Below are 20,516 nucleotides of genomic sequence, written 5' to 3'. Positions count from 1 at the left end.
GTCTTCATTTTATGGTTATTAGATATATTTGTGGAAAACTTACTTTGTGAGCGTTGTTGAATGCGACGTGTAACTGGGTGGATACTGGCAACGAGCTACTGGCCAAAACAAACATTTCAGGGTGGTTTGTGGCAGCTTTAAAAACAAAAAAAAAAAAAAAAAAAAATGACCTCTTTGCATCACCAGTCACGTGGCCTTTATATCTTCTGGTGACAAAGTTACAGTGGAACTGGCTGTACTAAGAACAATAGCGCCCTCGAGTGTCCATATTGGGTATTGCAGGAGGGCAAAAAGATTGGTGAAAAATATGAACTCGACCATATTTGAGTATGTGAGGTTTCTGCCCGACAATGATGATAAACTAAATTAATCAACTAATTAACACTAAACACTGACTGCTATTTCCTGAGATTTCAGTGTTCTTATATGAGCAGTAACTTCAAATAGTCACACCCAAATTGAAAGTTTTTATTGAACAAACGGAACGCCAAGTAAAGAGCAGAGACCAATAACATTTGCAGCGTGAGATACTTTGACTTCATAATATTAATATATATAGGCTATTGTATTCCCCAAACAAGCTGGTTGTATTCACACAGGAAAACGGAAAACCTTCTTCACCTTTTGCCCGGTTGTCATCTGCAAAATGTCAGGCTTTCATGTCTACAACACAACTAAAAAAACAAAGTAACAAGGAACCAGTTCACATATTTGGCATTTTGTCCTTCCTTCAAAACACAAGTAATAGAATAGCACCTGATACAGTACATGATGGATTATCATAGAGAAACAAAGAAATGTATTCTGCAATAAATTTGTTCGCTGGAGCCTCAAAATGTACACATAAGAAAAAAATATATAACTCCAAGACCAGTTGGGCCAACTGATATTTTTATATATATATATATATATATATATATAAAATCATAGAAAGATATTCCGCGAGGAGAGTGGACAAGAGATATTCGCTGCTCCACAAATTAAATAATATTAAATTAGCAAGGACGGGGATCAACGATACACAAACATATACATGTTTTTTTTACTTTTTTTTTTTTTAATGACTATTACATACACAGCTGCTGCATGGGGAGTTTTTTTTTTTTTTTTAAACAAGGAATTAAAAAAATACTTGCTTAATACTGCGTAGAGTTGTATTGCTAAGAGCGTTTGAAAACTATAATTATGGAATCTAGGGCAATGCACTCTCTCTCTCTACATAGATTTTTATTTTGTTTTAAATTAATCCAAGCGAGCCTGCACTATGAACAGAGTATGCAAGCAGAGTGGTGTAATTACAGCAAAATTATTAGCACCTTTCATTCATTTACTATGGAAGAAGAAAAAAAAGTGTGGACACAAGGATCTCAAACTGACCGCAAGACTAAAAATAAAACAAGAGAACTAAACCTTCATATATTTTTTGTCATATTTTATACATATTGTTTCCCCTCACTGACTAAAGCTGCAGATATTCACATCAGTGGCATCTATAACAAGTCTTTTCTCACACCACTGACTTTTACAATATCTCCCTTTTTGGAGTGCACACTAATAATAAATATAAATGGGATTGTGAACTGTGACTGCCCCCAGCCCAAAAAAAAAAAAAAAATAGATGAATAATATTGGAAGTAAGGAGATGAGCACCAAAATAAAATAACGAAACCCACTGCCCGCCCCCTTATTTCAGTTTAACCTGTAACATTATCTTCTCCTTTTCTATTGCACTTGAAAATGAGATAAACATGTATCAAAGAAAACCATAAGAATACATATATGTACATTATTTGATCATATTTTTCTCTCTCTCTTGTAGGATATCGGAATGGATTCGTCTTGTTGTTGCCCAAACTCAAATCAAGTAATATACGCAATGTATACAAAAATAAGTTATGATTCGAATCCGGTCCGCTTAATTAGCCCTCCGTGCGTCCTCCACTTGGAAATGTTCCAGAGAGATGGCGCAGGCCTATTTTTTTTTGTTTTTGTTTGTTTCACGGAGGAGCTGGAAGAAGCTATTGAGAGGATATTAGTGCAAGAACTCCCCCGAACTCCATCCCGCCTGCTCTCCTTCAATGAAAGGTTGGCGGGGGGAGGCTGGACTGGGCGGCGCCGAACGACGCTTCCCGGCTCACGTGAAGCAGACGGGTCCGATCTCCAGGTGGTAATGCGATCCTGGGCCGGTCTCGGGTAGACGGATCACGTCGGTCACAGGCAGCAGGGAGGGGTCCAGCGAGCGGAACGCAAAATGGGCCTGGTGCCAGCGCCCGTCTTTCATCTGTCAGCACACGCATTGGCTTTGTTAAGAAAAAACATGTTTAGCACTGACCCAATCGAAGCGGAAATTCTCATATTTTTTTCAAAGCAGTTGTATTAATTTCGACATACCCAGCAAGAGTCTTCCACCACATCAGGTTCCAGCTCTCCTCCGGCTTCAAAGATCTCACCGGTCCACGCCTTGAAGCGCACCGAGGAGTGTCGGGAAGCCGGCGAATGCTGCCCGGTGGTCCAGACGGAGACGTTCAGGCAGTGGATGGTGACGTGCTGGACAGCCTCGGCGCTCAGCAGGTGGAGGAAGTTCATCTGGACGCGGCCAACGCTGACCGCTGGCTGCAGAGAAACAAACACGTTTACAATAGCTCCGCGTAATCACTTGTCTTATTCTGTTTTGGATACCTTGGACACGGTTATTGGTTTCAGACAGGTCTGTCCGCCGCCCGTAAAGTTGCAGGAAACTTCGATTGTGTCGGACGTGCAGCCGAGGTTAGGGTCGATCCAATAAGTGCCTGAAATCATGACGCAGCGTCGGGTTAGCGGTAGCACAGGGGTAGAACGGTTAGCACGGCAGCCTCGCAGCAAAATGATCATTACAGTAACAGCTATGCTAATTCTGTTAGCTCGTTCTGGCCTTTTGGCTGAACAGTTTGATGTTTGAATTAACACTTTCCATACCATCATTTAACTTTTGTTCACAGCTGTGCAGGTCCCTGCAAATGCGGGCAGGATTGTCCCTGGTGCCCAGTGGGTTCTTCAGGCTCTGGATCAGGTTTGTGAGGTAGTGGAGGGTCTTGAAGATCTCTGCACCCTGGTCCAGCATGGGCAGGTCCATCACTAGCTTATTCTAATGACAAGATACAGCAAGCCCTCATGCCGGATAGGCCCAAATTGATGTGAGCAGTCTCGTCGTGGACGTTACTCACGAACCTCATTCCTGAGCTGGCTGTGTGAATCCATATACAAAAGACCATCCTCTTTCTGATGAGGGAAAAAAAAAAAACCAAGTTGTTATGGTTTCTCATCTGTCAACATGATATTACGATCAGGCAAAATAATCTTACAAATGATGGAGGGACACGCATAGGACCCTAGGATGAAGCAAAAGGACACAAAGAATGAGCACAAAAAGGATTCAGGTGAATTCAAGAAAAAAATAAAAATAAATCTTACCGGTGGGCCACGCCGTCCGCGAGGCCCGGGAGCTCCCTGAGTAGGACAAAAACACACATGCAAGGTGAGCTTTCATCATTCAAATCAGCAACAAGAAGATAAAAAGCATTCAGAACATACCCGAGGTCCTTGGACTCCCTGGTGGGAGAGGACAGGACACACACACAAATAAAAAGAGTTAAATAATGTTTTACAAGACACTTTTTTTTTTTTTTCATGCAAATAATTACCATGGCGCCTCGGTTGCCTTTTTCTCCTCTGGGGCCCTGGAAACAAACATTCCAGCCATCAATATTTTCCATATAAATTGTCTTAAAACCAGAATTGGTTCACTTAAGATGCAAAAAAATTGTCCTTAGGTTCTCTCAGGATGCAAAATGATTTTTTTTTTCTTCAGTTTGTACATTGTGTGGTACGTACTGCGCTTCCACTGGGGCCAATAATTCCCACGGGGCCCACGATTCCGCCTCGGCCCTGATTGAGAGACGGCGTTAGAGCAAAGGAAAACAAAGACGGCGGTGGATCATCTTCCCACCATGTCGCCTTGTGGCCCCTTTGGCCCTCGTATGCCCTTAGGCCCAAAGTCTCCTGGAGGTCCCTGAAAACAGACACAAGACATGCACGCTATATTAACACTTCTGGACTAAATGTATTTTTTTTTTCCCCTCCTACCTTTGGACCAAAAACTCCAAGAATTCCAGGAAAGCCAGATTCACCGACGTCACCCTGAATGACAAGTCAGCATTATTGTTAGCACGGGTTAGCGGTCGCTAACGAGTCGTCTCTTTGAGTGACACTCACGGGTTGTCCTTTGGCTCCGGCATCTCCCCGTGTCCCCGGAAGTCCCATGCCACCCCGAAAGCCTCTTTTCCCCGAAGGTCCGCTGGGTCCGCGAAGACCTCGCTCCCCCTGGAGTGATCCAATTCTCAAGTTGTCGAAGCGGTGTCTATTTTGAGGGCAAAGCTGGTCTTACCTTTGGTCCAAAGGCCCCTTGATCGCCCGGCAGTCCCGTCACCCCGGTTTTGCCATGAGAGCCGGCTTTTCCCGGGAGGCCGGTCTCGCCGTCGCTTCCATGCTCGCCCTGCACACGATTCAGATGATTGGACGATCTCTCATCTCGAAAACCAAATCTGGCTCTTACCGGCGGGCCTTTGCTTCCGTCCTTTCCTGGGGTTCCGTCCATCCCGGGCGCTCCCTCCTGTCCCTCTCTGCCCACCACGCCTCTGGGCCCGATTGGACCGGCTGGCCCCTGCAGAAGACGAGATGTTGCTTTTACTGCTTTTGACACTTTTGAGGTCGGTGTGGATTTGACTCACCTCTGTTCCTCGGGCTCCTTTTGCTCCCGCCTGACCTTTTTTGCCTTTTTGACCCTTAATAGCAGAAAGAGTTTTGAAGCGTTTTGGGATGCGCATGCCATAATGAGAAGAGTTTCCTAATCATCCAAGCATGACTCTCGTCTTACTTGATCTCCTTTGGCCCCTTTGGGTCCTTGAGTGCCTCGCGGTCCAGGATGTCCCTGCATGTAATGGTTGACTTGTTAAGTTCGGGAGTCACAAAGAGTCAAACGTGTGGCGCCGCACTCACAGGAAGTCCGGGAGCGCCAGCTCGGCCTCGTTCTCCGTCCACGCCAACTTGACCCTGTGGAAAGAATGCCCGCCTGTTGGAGGTTGAAGGTGAAGACGCCCCCCCCCGGACTCAAAGGAGCCATCTTACTTTGTAACCCGGGTCGCCCGATTCGCCCCTCTCTCCCCTGTCGCCCGGAGGACCCTGCGAGAACGATGCGGGTTGGTCAGTAAAAAAGGCGTCCGATTTGTCGCCGGCATCAAACGCGACTTACGATATCACCCTGAGGACCAGGAGGACCCTCGGTTTTGCCGTCATCCCCCTGCTCGCCCTGGTTGTGCAGAAAATAGACGGACAAAATGCTCAGCGACACGACGCCCGCCGCATAGCAGATGGAAGATGAACAATGAGTTGAGCTGTACCTTTTCACCTTTTGGTCCCGGACGACCCATCGGGCCAGACCGTCCCTGATGGCCCTGCAATGGCCAACAGATAGTTATGAGAACCAAATGGAAGTGCCCAAGTCCAATTTAATGTTGCTAATCATTTGGAACACAAAAAAATGTATATTTTCACAGAGCGCACCTCATAACCCGAAAGGCCCGTTTCCCCTTGTTGACCCATTCGGCCTGGAGCTCCCTAAAAGAAACCCAAATGTCCAGAGTAAGATATTTGATTTATTTCCGCAATGACGCAATGTGAGACGAGACGTGCACGTTACCACGTGTCCGATGGTCCCTCTGGAGCCTTTGGGCCCGATGCTGCCCTGCGGTCCCATCTTGCCCGCTGTCCCCGTCTCCCCGAGGTGACCTTGGTGACCTTTGGCGCCCTAAAATACAGAGTTTTGCAATGTGAATAACTTCAGTTTTTTAGTTTTTCTTGGAGTTAAGCATTTGGACCTGCAGCAAAATTGGAGTTTTTTTCTAAATGTGGCAAGATGACGACTAACCTTTGGGCCAACTTTGCCTCTTTCTCCAATTTTGCCACATTTGCCCTCTTGGCCCTGAAGAAAAATAAAAGTCAAAGCATGAGGTGGATTTTAAAGACGTTTGGTGAATTTGAAGCGCTCTTACTCTGACACCAGGGATTCCAGGACTGCCGGGCGGGCCTTCCTTTCCCTTTAAACCCGTTTCGCCCTTTTCACCGTTGTCGCCTTCCTGGCCCATGTCGCCTTTTTCACCCTAACATGAAGACCCACACCAATCTCATCATCTGCACCAAAATACAAATGTGAGTGATCTTTTCTTCCACAGTCACCTTAGTTCCATCGGGACCAGCAGGACCAGCCTCCCCCTCCAAACCCGGCTCGCCCTGTTCACACGACACACGAGGACTCGTTAAAGCGGAGCTTCTCAAAGTGGCGGGCCGCAAAATCGTTTGCAGCCAATGATTATGTCTGTATGAAATTCTGAAGAAATAATGGAAGTAGGCTGGAATGGTTTTTAGAAATGTAGAAGGAGGAGCTAAATTCCTAAAAGCTCTTTAAATGCAAGTTGGTGCTGACAAACATACCCGAGGGCCCGTGAGGCCCTGCTCGCCCATGTTCCCGTCCGCACCGATGGCACCCTGTCAATCACGCACAAATATTTTTTGGGGGTAAAATTCAGACAATGAAAGCAAAACGTGTCTGCCCGATGTTACCTTGTCACCGAGCTCGCCCGGCACTCCTGGTTCGCCCAAGCTACCCGGAGGTCCCTGATGGCCGGACATGGGAAAACGATTGTTACACACAGCGGTGGAAAGTTGCTTATTTTTCAGACAAGGTTTGGCTTTGTCACTTTGTATAAACTACGCTTGTTACTACAAATATCAAATCGCTGAAGCGGGCGCAGGGAACATTTGCACGACTTTTATAGAACGCGACTGGGTCAAACGTCGTAGAGCGTGACCGCTCTCACCTTTTGACCAATTTCTCCCAACAGTCCCAAAGTTCCCGGCGGCCCGGGTGGTCCCTGTGGACGACAAGGACAAACGTTTAACAAACAACTAAATGAATAGCTAATGGTTGCATTTGAATGGGGTTTTTTTTCAACACATTGCGGTTCCACAAACTAAAAAACCAACCAAATAAAAAAATCATAAATGCCATTAACTAAAAATTTTAATAAATAGGCACAAAAATCAATTAAATAATTACAATTTAAATGAAATATTTATTATACAAGTATATAATTATTGTATAGTTTCTAGTGAATGATTTCACTATTTGATAACATTTTGGAAACACAATTACTCTTTTTTTGCTAGTCTGCAGGGAGCCTAGACTGTCGCAATGTTTTTGTTTTTTGGCCAATAAAATCCTTCTCAGCTGTAAAGTAAGTTCTGAACTATAAGTGCACAACAGAAGGTGAAGGAGGCAGTTTGCTGCCAAGGAAAATCCAATAAAGCCAGTAAATATGGTCCTAAAAAGGAGAGGAAACGCACAATGACTTACGAGCGCCTTTAACGCGACATTTTGGAGGCTGAAAAAAGAAAAAATCAAAGTGCAACAATAAGTGGTTGAAGATGGCCATGCTCCGCCTACCTGCTCGCCTGCGATTCCCTTGTCCCCCGGTGACCCCGACGGGCCTTGGATACCCTGGGGACAGAAGAGCAAAAATTATTTCTGACCCTTACAAGCGCCAGGGGTGGTATTGTGGAAACTCACAGGAAAACCTTTAGGCCCGCTTTCCCCCGACTCCCCGATTTTACCCTGAAGGATGGCAACAAAAAGTCAAACATAATTTTCCATCGAGGTGAGTTGAAAGTTAATGTTGCAGTTTTTTTTTGGTTCTGTAATAAGCAGGAATGAATCTGCACATCTATTCCAAATCATTTTTCAGGAACATCATTCAGGCAGCAATTAAAAATGGGGTGCCGTCTCACCTGGGGGCCGGGGAAGCCAAGCTTTCCAGGAGGACCGTCTGGACCCTGCGGCGGCGGCGAAAGAGAACATAATTTACGACCGCCCCTTCCCCTCAGCCTTGGAGCCGTCCAACTATTTTTACCTTCTTGCCCTCTGACCCCCTCTCTCCCGTTGGACCGTCGGGCCCCGCTGCGCCCTGAAAACACAGCAGGAGCGTGTGTCACTGCACCAGTAGATGTCGCTGGAACGCAGTCTGAGGTGTCCGTTTTTTGGCCCTCGGTGATTATCAACAGCTCCACGCTCTCATTTAGCAAAAAGGATTTGTGCTTCTGTCAGACTGGAACGCATTTTGCAGATGACAAACGATCGTCTCGGGTCTCGCTCTGCGGCTCGAATTCCCACATGACTGTAAAACGCGGGTCGAGTACAGTAGCTTGCACGTGTGCGCCGCTGGGCGCGTGCCGAGCGGCGCACATGAGGGGAATCCATCACTCATCGCCATTTACACCGTGTAGTCGTCCTTTTTGGCATGTGACGCGCTCGTGAGAATTGTGAGCCTGACAGGACATGAAAAGGGGCGAGCGCAGCCGTTTTTTTTTTCTTCTTTTCAATAAAAAGCTGATAGCGTACCCGCAAGCCTTTGGTTCCTCTGCTACCTGCGGGCCCTGCTGCCCCAGGGGGTCCCTGAAAAACAAAAGAAAAAAGCAGAATAAGCGGAAGAAAGGCAAAACAAAGGTTGACACTGACAGCAGAAAGACCCCCCTGCATGTTGACCCCGAGGGACAAACGGGAGGCGGGGCGGTAGCGAGGTTTGTCGTTAGATGTGTCACTCACGGCAATTAAGCGGCCGCCCCCCTGTTGAGTGTTTATATTTGCTTTGGTGGCTCTGCGACTTCCCGCCGCGGCCGACGCTCGCCTGCTGCGACTCGGCCTGAGCCAAGGCCACGTTGATGACAGCTTGGGGGTGGTAGGGGGCTTCTAATTGCTTGTAGCTGTTTGTATTTGGAGTGACAGGAGGGTCACGCGGGTTCAGCATGAGGTCGACCGGTCACGTTTGGCTGCGCAGCGTCACGAAAGATGCAAACGGAGCAATGGAAACGGCAATTTCCTGCGGAGCTTTACTGCTATTAGCAGGCCTTTGGTTCTCATCCAGTTGTGACAGATGGAACCACACCATGGAAAGCTGTTCATTGATTTTCTTTCCCTTTTTTCCCCTTTATTTAAGAATGTTGTTCATGTTCAAACTGCATTTAATGTCACAATTGGCTTGATACGTTTTAGCATCAATACAATGATCAAACGTGTGACGCCTTACTGGTCTTCCTGGTGGTCCTGAAGGCCCGGTCTCCCCCGGTGTCCCTGTGTGACCCTGCACACAAATTGGCAAAGCCTGTTAGCTCGCAAGCTAGCTGTTGAAATTGCATTGCAGCCTTCCCTTCTCCACGGTCGGCCATCATCCTACTTCCTGCTGACGTGAATCGAAGCCATGAGGCAAAGTCATTGGAAGTGATCAGTCACGCTTGTTTGGGTTTTCCAACAAGCGGATCTGAGCGCTTTGGAGACGCCACGCTCCAATGTCTTCCCACTTCCTCATCAAGGTCGCTCTCGTATTCCCATGGGAATAGCCCTCGCGTTTTAAGTGAGGGTCCCCTTTGGGCAGAACGCCCCCCCTAACAAAATGGTGACTTACATCTGAGCCTTTCTCTCCAGGTGGTCCGGGAAGACCCATCGCGCCTCGGTCGCCCTAACAACACAAAAGCGCAACGTGAGGAGGCAAAAAGCCGCCTTTGTGAAGAGCGGTGTTGTCGTTCTAGCAATCCACATGGAAAGTTACCTTCTCTCCTGCCATTCCCATCTCGCCCACGGGGCCGATGAAACCCACCAAGCCCTGAAACCGACACACATGAAAACACTCACAATAGCTCATTGATTATCAATGTGAATTTCATGAGCCCGTCGATGGCGTTTTGCATTGTTTGTTAACATGAAGCTAAACGGACATGTGTGTGTTTTAAATACACAACATTTAATTGTTTTTGATGGATGTTTAGTTTCAGGCCACGTTAAGCGAACGGCCAATCAGGTTCAAGAAGAAAGAGGTGTCGTCGGGCAGTTTCCTACTCTTTCTCCCATGGAGCCAACTTTTCCCATGATGCCAGTTTCTCCCTGCACAAAAAGGAAAACACTCCGTTAAATACGTGCAAAGACTTGTTGAAAACTTGGAAAAGAAAAGGCAAAAGTTCACACCTTGACTCCTTCAGGCCCGACCTTCCCGGGGAATCCTTTTCTGCCCAGTCGACCCTAAACGGGACACAACATTAAGCGTCTCGGCACATACCGGCTAGGCATAAACACAAAAGGGCGGCACGCTGAATCACCGGCGCCGACAGTTTGCGGTGAGTCGGCAGATGTTGCCGTTCGCACAGGTGACGCGCTCCCGTCTCGCTCTTTTTTTTTTTGCCGACTGTTATGTGCTTGACAATCATTCCTAAACTTAAGAGGGGAACTAAGTGCTTTTTTATCAGCCGTAACTCCTCTGAATGAAATGACTCAGGGAGGGGGGGGGATTCCAGGGTTGGATTCCGGCGCGGTTAGCCGCTCTCATGTCATGACACATTTAATTCACCCACTCCCAGCACATAGTCAATAAAAAAGATTTGGTATCATAAATTACTCGTTGTGGGGCGTTTATTTGATACTAGGACACTCTGTCCTCGTTAGTAAGACGACTCAATAGAATGACGGTCTTACTGATTAGGAAGATTTATTCTATGTTCAGTATTTGGAGATGGATGTTGGGCCGCATATGAAGGATATCGAATAAATGCCCAAAGGGTCTCGTCTGGAGGTGGAGAAGTGGGACTTGTGCCACCTGGACACAGATCACTCGATCGGACCGCCGCTTCCGCCCTCACAAAGGAGGCCGGGGGGATGAATCAGCGGGGGGGGTCAGGGGTGTTGGTAGCTTGAGTGAGAAACTCAGGATGTCAAAAGGAGCAAAAAAACAAAACAAACCCATCTGGGATCATCAAAGCAGCCGACTCGGGGAAAATGAAAGCGAGGCATTTTTCCAACGGCACTCGGCAGTCTTCTTTCGCTCATCCACTAACATCCCTTAGCTTTTTTTATGCTGGCTATAAATTTTCACGGTCAACAAAGTAGTGAAAGTTATCACCCCCTTGTGTCCAGAACAGGGGATCGGAAGCTTTTGAAATTGACTGTAGAGTATATAAGATTGGATGGAAAAAAAACAAACCCCGGTGTGTTTTTGCAACTGGTTGGACGATATACGATGATGCGATGTCATAAAACCGAAGCGCGTGGTGACCAAAGTCGATTTACTCTTGAATTCTCTGACCGATGGCCCAAAACGACCATTAGGCCAGAAATGTCGGGACCCATTCCAAAAGAACAGGACAATATTACAAAACGTTGACCAAAGTAAAGATACAAAGAGCGACAACTCACCTCGAGTCCCGTCGGTCCCGGAGGTCCGATCGGGCCCTCGTCTCCCTGGAAAAAGATCATTATTGTCATTGGCTGAGAAACGCTTTTGAAAAGCGTCGTTGCTGAAGAGGCTTACCTCCAAGCCAGGTAAGCCCTGCGGGCCCGGTAAACCTCTGGTGCCCAGTTTTCCCTTCGTGTGGAAAGAAACAAGCGTGTTGGCATAAAAACAATATTCGCAATGGTCTTTCTCACCTTTGGTCCTTCAAGGCCATTCTCTCCCGGTGGTCCCATGTCGCCGGGGAAACCCTATCGAGGCCAATTCAGCCGGATCAGAACTCTGCTTTGGTAACGCTCACAACTGGATAAACAACAAAGACGCACCTCGAGGCCTAACGGTCCTGCTGCGCCATCGGGACCTTTGTCGCCCAGACTGCCCTGGAAAAGAGCAGAAAGCATACCACGAACTTCAAAACTCTCCCTCGAAGGTGTCGGACTGGCCGATCGGGTCGTGAATACAGAGTGGGATAGTAATCCGAACCTGTGGTCCTGGTTTCCCACGGGGGCCAGGCGGTCCTGGAGCGCCCTGGTTGCCCTGTTGAAAAAAACTATGTCAAAACAATGAAATAGGACGCAGAGTTTTTGCTTGGCCACTAGAGGGCGTGGCAAAAGGATTCTCACTATTAGAGCTGGACAATAAAGCACAAATAAGCAAGGTGGAAGACTTGCCTTGTCTCCTTTGAAGCCCATCTCGCCTTGCTCGCCAGGAATCCCGATGTCACCCTGATGAGACGGAGAGAAGCGAGATGACGTTCAGAACCAAAGTGACATTTTGCGCTTCTGACTGCTTTTCGAGCAAGACAGTCAGTCGGCGTCTATGGCCTTTCTGCGTCATCGGCTCGTCTGCCATTCGGACCTTAATCTCATAAGTGGCTTCTTTCAATCAAGTACCAAGACACAGCTTTAAGCAAATGACATGCCCGTGGCACCGAGGATGTTTTGGTTACTGTTTGTTTGGAACACGGGGTGTCAAAGTCTTTTTGGTGGCGGGCCACATGCACTTATGGTTTCTCGTTATGACTGAGAAGCGTATAATTGCATCATCACCTCATCATCTTATTATACGTACATAAGTGTCCATGCATCTAATTATTGCAAAAACGTTGTATTTTTAAAAACAAATTGAATGTGAAATTACAAATCATGGAAAATAGTGGTGAGGATTGTACAATTTACGTTAAGACGGGATTTGGGTCAAAGGGGGGCGGATCTGGCTCCTCTGAGTAAGGTCTAGTTTATCCATTCGTTCAAGTGATGTTTTTTTTTTCATGGGTTGACCGTTGCGCCTTCAGTGTAGTACCACGTCGTGCCACAAGAGGCAGTAATTCAACTTGAAGGCCATCGGCATGTAATTGAAGCGTGAAAGCGAGCTCGAAATGTCTACACGGTCGGTGACGCAAAGACGGACACATCCATCACATGCAATAACAGGAATATTCAGATCACCTTATCACCTTTCAGTCCTTGTTCTCCTGGATTTCCGGGCACCCCCTGGAAGAAATACTCAGTTGAGAATCTTTGTTTTGTTTTTTAAATACCAGTTGTTGTTTTTTAAAGTAAAGACTGCTTTGACTTTTTAGTACCTTCAGTCCATTGGGACCAGGAAGGCCCATCTCGCCAACAGGTCCCATGTCACCCTGTCAACAAGACGTGACAAACATGAGAGCAGCACGAACACAACCCAACAGTCATATCATATTTCGATAGGCTCTTAAGAAATGTTCAAATATGGCTTGTAAAGTGACTCAGTTTGTTTGTTTTTTTGGATTGTTTTGCATATATTGAAATGTGCAACTCTTGTCTGGTCACACGCTGTGGACAAAAAGTGCTGCAAAGAGAGCTATAATCACGCTCCTCCAATTACAGGCTGGCCGCCACGGCCGGGGGCCCAGAATAAACCGGGAGGAGCGACTGGTCGCGGGTGAGGACGGGATGCGACACACACACACTATTATGTGGCCATTGATGTGTGTGTGTTTAGCTTAAAAAAGTTTGCTAAAACATGTTTGATTGACTATTAATTCAAAGTATGTTCACGTGTAATTACAAGTGTGTGCGCTTGGACTATTTTCGGCACCTTTATAGCCGTAAAGCTACAGAAGAAAACAGTTATTTTCTACGCACGCGAGAATTTTCTGTTTCATTTAAATCAAGTATTTTGGGGATAGACGCACAAAAAGGACGACTCACAATTAGACCAAGAACTCCATTTGGACCCGGAGCTCCCATCGGGCCCTGAAACACACAGAAGGAGCAAGTGAGGTGAAGAGTGAAGGAGAACTTTTCTGGGGTTTTTGCCTCATGTTTTTTTTTTTTTTTTTAAACAAACATGCTCAGAATAGTGGCTCAGTGTTCAGAGCCGCTTATGAGAGGTGCCTGTGTGTGTGTGTGTGTGTGTGTGTGTGTGTGTGTAGGTGGAGCTAGAGAACTGAACTGCTTAAAATGGCGCTTCCTCTAAACTCTGCAGGTATCTTTTGTCATTAAAATGGGGATTTAGATTAAAAAGTGTGTTATAAAAGGTTTACCATAATAAGTCTAATAAAATAAGTAGTCGCTTTTTAATGAGCCTGTGCAACAGAGCAACTGTGGTTAAGCATATTAGCATTGTTAGCATAGCGCTCACAAACAACAACAAGCATGAAGAGGCTAATGTAAAGCATTATGTGACATAAAATAACATTTACAAAAATTTAGAGATACGACTTGTTCGGTAGGCGTGTGACCTACTGGTTCTCCGTCGGCTCCTGGTGGTCCTCGTTCTCCAAAGTCGCCTGGAAAGCCCTAAAGCACACACACAGATGATGGATGCACACAAACAGCGCTGATCCAGCAAAACCATTTGAAGCACCAAACTTGAATAACATTTTAAAGACGTGAATTGTTGGCTGACGGGCATGCGATTGACTTTGGAGGACGACAGCGGTTTTAAAGTTTTTTGACAATGTGGATTAGCTCCAAAAATGTTGAGAAACATCTGAGCACAAGAACCTCTTGTGGCTCAAGTCGGTACGACAGCACGTGAAAAGACAATTTGCTGTCTGCATTTGGCCAGATGGGAAACCGCCGCGTCCAACAAAGCCACACCGACAGTTGTCATTCACGGAGAGTCGGCCTTCTGCTCACACGGTCACTCGCAACATTCACTTTGTACCTTCTCCAAAGTAAGTCTCCCATATGTTGAGCGTTGAATGAATATTAAAGTCGGACGACGCTGCTACGTGATCATGAGCGCTGCCAAGTGGAATCATCAGAAATGTGCAACCCAAGAGCCTCATTTAAGTTGATTATACTTTTCGGGCCAGCCGCCGTTTGGCGTAAATAAGTGCAACGCACTTAAATGCAGGCTAATCTCGGCCACGCTAGATGTAAAGAGAAACCGCGCAGGCCGGAGAGCACAATGCCTGAACGTCCGAAGAGATTCATTATGGCCGAGCGAGGCTATTCTGAGCCTCGCGCATTGTTAGAAAATTACCGCAAATTACCGTCAATACTCGCAGAAAGTGGCAGGTCTCTGTAACAAAGGATGGCGGGTTGATAATTTTTTTCCAAACTAAATAAATCACCTATCCATCTATTTATCTAAATCCCCAAGAGTGTATGTTGAATTAAAGGGATGAGCCTCATTTACTCAGGCCATAACCTTGTCGAATAGAAAAAAAGTGCTTTGGCGCCATCTTGTGTCATCTAAAGGCAATCATTAGCATCTCGATTGTGGCCGTTCACTGTACTCGAATGGAAAAAATGTTAAGCCACCGTCTTGTACGCTTTCTGTCTATTGGTGAGCGTTCCAACAACGTATCGATGCCGAGTCAGCATTCATCGCCGTCGAAGGTCGCCAAGATGACTCACGTCGCTGTCACCAGTGTTGTCAAAGACAAATGTGTGGCGGGAAAAAAAAAGAAAAGAAACCTTTCCAAGTACAGCACTTGAAAGGATGACTTGAAGTCGGTCCAGTCGGGATTAAGTGCATCTCTGCTTTTACGTGCAGTCAGCAGACGAGCCCGTTCAAAGTGGGTCAGAGATTGATTTGGATGTTGCGACACCGCACGCACCATGTTTTGGAAACATGCTTTCGGAACGCACCGCCGAAATTTGCTCTGCTGTACCGGCCGGGGTTGTCAGATATTGTCAAAGCATGACGTAACACGTACAATTTGTAGCTTTGGACGCAAAAAGCGCTCAACAGATTTGAAGTGAATGTTGCTCGACACGTGCCGAGCGGCCCAAACACATTTGCATCGTCTGTAAAGTATGTGGAGACAAAACTTTACCGGCCTACCCATCTTGCCCCTCTTGCCTGGTTCGCCTGGAATGCCCTGAAAAAGGAGAGAAGAGACAAAAGATGGCGGGTGAAAGAAAAGCAGACACAAATTGCGTAATGGCGCGTTGAAGCAACGGCAAAGCACTCACTCTTTCTCCGTCCGGGCCGGGGAGGCCGAAAAGCCCGGGGATTCCAATGAAACCCTGCAGGAGACGACAGAAAAGGAAGACAGGGAGAGGGAGCCGTAAATGCACCGGGAGCTTTTGATCCGAGCGCCTCCGGAGGCCCGACAGTGTGTGTGTGTTCTCGGTGAAGAACCAAGCCATGAGGCAAGTGTATATGCCCATGGACTGCATGGTGCTGGCTTCCACGATGTAGTCCAAGGGCACATACCCTCACGCCAGGGATCTCTGAAGATGATGCGCCACTGTGCGAGGAGGGGGGAAACAAAACAGCACAACACAAACAAAGACGACAAGCGGGCACAAGGTCCAACATTGGGAAATCACTTTTACAACAGTCTACTTGAGCTTTTTGCAATAGCGTGACGTTGCGCTCCTGCTCATCATCCAGTCAGCAGAATGCGACAGCGGCCAAGTGGAAAGGTGACAAAAAAAAGGAGAGCGAGAGGACTCGAATGCCTCCTTAAGACAGCAGGGCCTCAAACAGGAAATTCCAGCCAGCGGGGGCAGGGGTGGGGGGAGCCGCCGAGAGGATCCGATAAAGATGTTTATTGGAACATTAGCGTCGCTCGTCTCGTTGGGTCGAGGTACGCTATTTACAGTGCGCCTTTTCCGAAAATAGCCACGCCGTGTTGACACGACTATTAATAGCGCTGGCCCTGCGCCCGCCCGCCCGCCGGTGTGCTTTTGTGTGCACACAGAAGCATGCCGTAATCCCTCCGAGGGATTTGGCACCCGTGTGCGCACGCTGGATACGCACCGAAAAGTTGGCAACCTCTAATGAGCCTTTTTTTTTTTTTAACTCTCATTCACAGTCCTCCCCTCTTAAGTGTCAGGCTGTTGTGTTTTTAATGGATCGCACTTACCCGCGCGCCTTTGGGCCCCACCGGTCCTACTGGCCCAGGTAAACCCTGAAATGAAGAAAAGGTCGTTTTTCAGTCATTGGCCGCTTGTTGTTTGCTCGTCCCAAACATGATGTGAATGAATAAAGCAGCTCGTGTTGTTTATTCTTACGGATGCTGTTAAGTAGTATGTACACACGCGAGCGCACGCAGAGAACACAAGCTAATTGCACTTGGCTTGGACTACAACTGTACCAGTCACAGCAGAGGATTTACTGCACCTGCCTGCCAGGATAACCTTTGGCACCTGGGCTTCCAACTGGACCTTGCTCGCCCTGCGGGAGACGGAGGAGGGGGGGGGGGGTGAGAAGGCGGTCGACTCATCTCAAGACTCAAAAACAGGATATCGACACTCGATAGACAAAAGTATCCAGGCGCAGGCACAATGTCCCTCATTGACTTTTTAAATGGAACACATTTGAGATGCTAAAAGCAACAAACATGCCCAAAACCGCTTGATCCTAAAATGCGACCCCCTATTTGAGTTGTAGCAGTTTTTAGACACATTTCCAGACTTTTGCGGCCTTGGAAAAAAAGGATGTGGGTTCCGTAGGATACTTGCAAAGGGCCAGCGTGATCATGTTTAACTTCCTTTAACGCGCAGACCGGAAATGGCTTGAAATACGTTTTTAGGATAGGCGTTGTTGTTGGGATAACTTTTTTTTGCTTTGAGTCGTAAACCAAATTTTGAACTCAACTCACCTTTTTCAAGGGATAAAGTGATGGAATGTAGAGGATTGCTATTTTGGGAAACAAACCCATCTGAATTATTACCTGCTGTAAAAAGGGGCTACATCTGTTTCAGCTTGACTAGATATTGTTTGGGGGGGGGGGGGGGGGGGGACGAGACTGTAAGCATGGCTCATTGTGTGTTCAGGTCGAGTCATGCACAGCAGCTGGCCACCGCTCGAGATCATCGTTCAGGTTCAACGGTGACTCAAGAGTTCTGCCGGCGGTGGGAAAGCGGGGGGCGTTTGAAGATGGGACGCGACGATGACAAGTTCGGGAACTCCCTCAGCCGCTGACAAGCTCGTACGTGACAAAGTTCCGTTGCGCCGCCGCTGACTAAGGCCTTTCTTTAAAACGAGCAGCAGCGTGATCCACGCGGCCCGGATACGGCCCGGCTTTGGATGCTCCCGGCTTAAAATAGTCGCCTGTGGCTCGGCCAAAAACCGCTACATCTCCTCCCATTTGCACAATGAAGGACTTCTTTGAACAGAGGTTTTTTTTTTTCTTTCCACGAGCGGACCGACGCGAGCGAGCGGGCAAAAAAAAGGGTCGACAAAGCGGCTGTGAATGGGACACTGTTGGCCCAGTTGGCTTGTTTCTGTTCCTGTTTGTTTGGCACCGTTTTCCTGATATCCTGGAAAGCATCACGACAAAGCAGATGTCACGCTCGCGGCCGTCATGAGCTCATTTCGCCTGGCTATGCTCGTACACGGCCGAGCGCAAATTTCGAGTTACGCGCCTTGGGTGGACGACCACATGGTGCTGTAACATGCGCGGGGAGGGGGGGGATGAAATATACTCACAGGTTCTCCGGGGAGTCCGGGTGGACCGGGGTAACCTTTCTGTCCCTAAAGACAAAAAAAGAGATGACTGAGACGTGAACATTGAGCATGTGGAGCATATCGCAGTGGAAAGAGTCAGGTGAGGGAAAACACACACAGTGTAAAAACCACCTTGGAAAAAAAAAAAAAGTAACAGGGTGAAGGTTGTGTGTCCTCAGTGGGGGAGAAGATGAGTGAAGGGTTTGTGCATGTTCACCAACAGGCCTGTCAAAGCCATTTGGGGCCACATGGAAGGAGTGAAAATCTCACGGTGCTGTCAAGGAATCAGACTTTCCAATGAGTGCCAAGACCACAAATTCCGCCCCAAGACAGCTTGTGACACCGTTAGCCAAAGAATTGGAAGAGAAACCAAAAATAAATCACTTATCTTTATCAAAACATGGCAGGAAGGATGGAAAAAAAAAAGACATTTGCTAACTTAATGCTAACATGCTTAATGCTAACAAAGAAAAATAAATCACAACGTCTGATAGCTTAATGCTAACATGTGAGAATCGTAAGAGAAAACAAAAATAAATCACTTATCTTGATCAAAACATGGCAGGAAGGATGGAAAAAAGACGTCTCCTAGCCTAATGCTAACATGTAAGTTTTTTTGAAGGTTGTGTTTGGCTTTGCGTGTCAAATTTTCAGATTTTCAGCTGTCGTTGCCGTAGCTCACTCCGCTCGGACGGCAACAAATGAACACGTCATCTGTCAATCTCGTTGGCATCACGCAGCGATTCAAGACGTACCTTAATGTGTGTATATTTTCCAAATTTTGCGTGAAAGCGCTTATTGTTTCGCACACATGGCCCCGTCTTAAATTGCTGGCACATGTCAAATATTATGTTTCCGACTGATGGCTGACACAAATCTTTCATCTTTTTACGACTAACTACATCTAATCGTACGGGGGCTACGTTCCGGACTCAGGTGAAACTATGCACCATTATTTTGTTTGACTCTGATGATTTATGAAGACTGTGTGTATGCAAGAGCGTTTATTGCAGGGCATTAATTTGTCGGAAGCTCCGGTTACACGTCGTTTGGAGCGAAACACCACCATCGCTCTTGGTAACGCTAATTACTGGAAAACTCAAAACGCAAACGGCTTGTGCGTCAAGCACAATGCGATCCGTACGGCTCCAGATCCGGCTTTGGAGCAAAAGGTACGCTTTGACGTCATATGTACTTCTCAACACACGCGTGTATGCGGACAGACGGCTGCTCTGGGCAACCACTGAAATTAAAGTAGCTTGTTTTTGAGGGTTTTTATTTTATCTGTATCGTGAGCGAGTCTGGAATGACAGACGCATTGGAAACCGATTTGTTAGAGACAAAGGTGAACGTCGGAAAACCGCAGAACGTGTCAAGGCCAATCCAATCCGAACGGACATAAAACGGAAACACTGACGGTGCGAACGGAAAGCACGGCGGCGGAAAGGTGAGATGCTCGTCTCGCTGAGGTTTGGCCCGGCGGCCGTCGCCTCTCCGTGACCCGGGCCGACATCTTGAAAAGCCGTTGGGCGGCCGTTCGCGAGAACAAACATTGCGCCGACAACTCCAACACGCTTGGCTCGCCGTAGAAAGACGGCCCGTCAAATTTCCACTTCCCGGTGGGAAGTGTCAAGCCGGGGTTAACTTCGAGTGTGCGTGTTGTACGTCCATGAGTGTGACCGGGAAGGTGGAGAGCAGCTCTCTAGTTTTCCTAAAGCGCGGTTAGCGGTCGGACTGAGACGGAGCGCTCGTGTTTCGGGGCGGCCTAGCGCCATCGCCGCGAGCGTCGTGTCGGGTCGGCATCCAGCTGACAACTTCTGCACTCTGCTTCGTTTGGAACAGGATGCAGGGGGCTTAATAAGCACTTGTGGTTCATTTAACAAGCTTCCTCCGCAGTCATCATGTCTGATGATGGAGTCGCTATGGCAACAGCGTTGACGACAATGTCAATCAGACCCCTCGACAACTCGCAAGGGAGGACGGCCCGCCGCCGAAGACGCTTTGTGGCACTTGAGTGAGACACTCGGGTGAGGTCAAAGTGATCAGAGAGGGGAGGGGGAAAGGGGTTACCTTTCGACCTTCTTGACCGGTCATTCCGTCCGGGCCCAAGATTCCCATGTCGCCCTTGAAGACAAAATGTGACAAAAGGCAAGATTGACAAAAAGGTCGCTGGAGCAGGACCGTGTGAACAGGAAGCTACCTTCTCTCCTTTGGGGGCCGGTCCGGGTGAGATGCCAGGGTGTCCTTTGTGACCCTAAA

At 47.5% G+C, this 20,516-nt stretch overlaps 1 protein-coding gene across 1 annotated transcript in view; it reads right to left on the bottom strand.

Annotated features, from left to right (window-relative positions):
- Positions 1-454: 454 nt before the first annotated feature.
- The window catches only part of LOC148389354 (uncharacterized), a 30,703-nt gene continuing 10,641 nt past the window's right edge, over positions 455-20,516 (bottom strand). The window contains exons 6-61 of the mRNA XM_088391701.1: positions 20,458-20,511; positions 20,328-20,381; positions 18,240-18,284; positions 16,929-16,982; positions 16,672-16,716; positions 15,773-15,826; positions 15,634-15,678; positions 14,090-14,143; positions 13,553-13,597; positions 12,946-12,999; positions 12,809-12,853; positions 12,032-12,085; positions 11,844-11,897; positions 11,687-11,740; positions 11,558-11,611; positions 11,442-11,495; positions 11,327-11,371; positions 10,106-10,159; positions 9,980-10,024; positions 9,693-9,746; positions 9,549-9,602; positions 9,174-9,227; positions 8,489-8,542; positions 8,001-8,054; positions 7,879-7,923; positions 7,661-7,705; positions 7,538-7,591; positions 6,912-6,965; positions 6,655-6,708; positions 6,526-6,579; positions 6,271-6,324; positions 6,087-6,194; positions 5,963-6,016; positions 5,735-5,842; positions 5,599-5,652; positions 5,436-5,489; positions 5,288-5,344; positions 5,164-5,217; positions 5,035-5,088; positions 4,913-4,966; positions 4,767-4,820; positions 4,592-4,699; positions 4,424-4,531; positions 4,252-4,359; positions 4,123-4,176; positions 3,986-4,048; positions 3,871-3,924; positions 3,681-3,716; positions 3,571-3,588; positions 3,451-3,486; positions 3,342-3,368; positions 3,208-3,258; positions 2,956-3,124; positions 2,680-2,789; positions 2,392-2,613; positions 455-2,281 (exon numbers count right to left, since the gene is read on the bottom strand). Coding sequence (XP_088247827.1) covers positions 2,135-2,281; positions 2,392-2,613; positions 2,680-2,789; positions 2,956-3,124; positions 3,208-3,258; positions 3,342-3,368; positions 3,451-3,486; positions 3,571-3,588; positions 3,681-3,716; positions 3,871-3,924; positions 3,986-4,048; positions 4,123-4,176; positions 4,252-4,359; positions 4,424-4,531; positions 4,592-4,699; positions 4,767-4,820; positions 4,913-4,966; positions 5,035-5,088; positions 5,164-5,217; positions 5,288-5,344; positions 5,436-5,489; positions 5,599-5,652; positions 5,735-5,842; positions 5,963-6,016; positions 6,087-6,194; positions 6,271-6,324; positions 6,526-6,579; positions 6,655-6,708; positions 6,912-6,965; positions 7,538-7,591; positions 7,661-7,705; positions 7,879-7,923; positions 8,001-8,054; positions 8,489-8,542; positions 9,174-9,227; positions 9,549-9,602; positions 9,693-9,746; positions 9,980-10,024; positions 10,106-10,159; positions 11,327-11,371; positions 11,442-11,495; positions 11,558-11,611; positions 11,687-11,740; positions 11,844-11,897; positions 12,032-12,085; positions 12,809-12,853; positions 12,946-12,999; positions 13,553-13,597; positions 14,090-14,143; positions 15,634-15,678; positions 15,773-15,826; positions 16,672-16,716; positions 16,929-16,982; positions 18,240-18,284; positions 20,328-20,381; positions 20,458-20,511 — 3,555 coding nt within the window. The 3' untranslated portion in view covers positions 455-2,134. The remainder of the gene's footprint in view (positions 2,282-2,391; positions 2,614-2,679; positions 2,790-2,955; positions 3,125-3,207; positions 3,259-3,341; positions 3,369-3,450; positions 3,487-3,570; positions 3,589-3,680; positions 3,717-3,870; positions 3,925-3,985; positions 4,049-4,122; positions 4,177-4,251; positions 4,360-4,423; positions 4,532-4,591; positions 4,700-4,766; positions 4,821-4,912; positions 4,967-5,034; positions 5,089-5,163; positions 5,218-5,287; positions 5,345-5,435; positions 5,490-5,598; positions 5,653-5,734; positions 5,843-5,962; positions 6,017-6,086; positions 6,195-6,270; positions 6,325-6,525; positions 6,580-6,654; positions 6,709-6,911; positions 6,966-7,537; positions 7,592-7,660; positions 7,706-7,878; positions 7,924-8,000; positions 8,055-8,488; positions 8,543-9,173; positions 9,228-9,548; positions 9,603-9,692; positions 9,747-9,979; positions 10,025-10,105; positions 10,160-11,326; positions 11,372-11,441; positions 11,496-11,557; positions 11,612-11,686; positions 11,741-11,843; positions 11,898-12,031; positions 12,086-12,808; positions 12,854-12,945; positions 13,000-13,552; positions 13,598-14,089; positions 14,144-15,633; positions 15,679-15,772; positions 15,827-16,671; positions 16,717-16,928; positions 16,983-18,239; positions 18,285-20,327; positions 20,382-20,457; positions 20,512-20,516) is intronic.

The sequence above is a fragment of the Syngnathus floridae genome, chromosome 12 (genome assembly GCF_059516105.1).
Source record: "Syngnathus floridae isolate MCC-2025c chromosome 12, RoL_Sflo_1.0, whole genome shotgun sequence".
NCBI lineage: Eukaryota > Metazoa > Chordata > Actinopteri > Syngnathiformes > Syngnathidae > Syngnathus > Syngnathus floridae.
The sequence above is the reverse complement of the archived record's forward strand: the minus strand, read 5'-3'. Positions and strand labels throughout refer to the sequence as shown.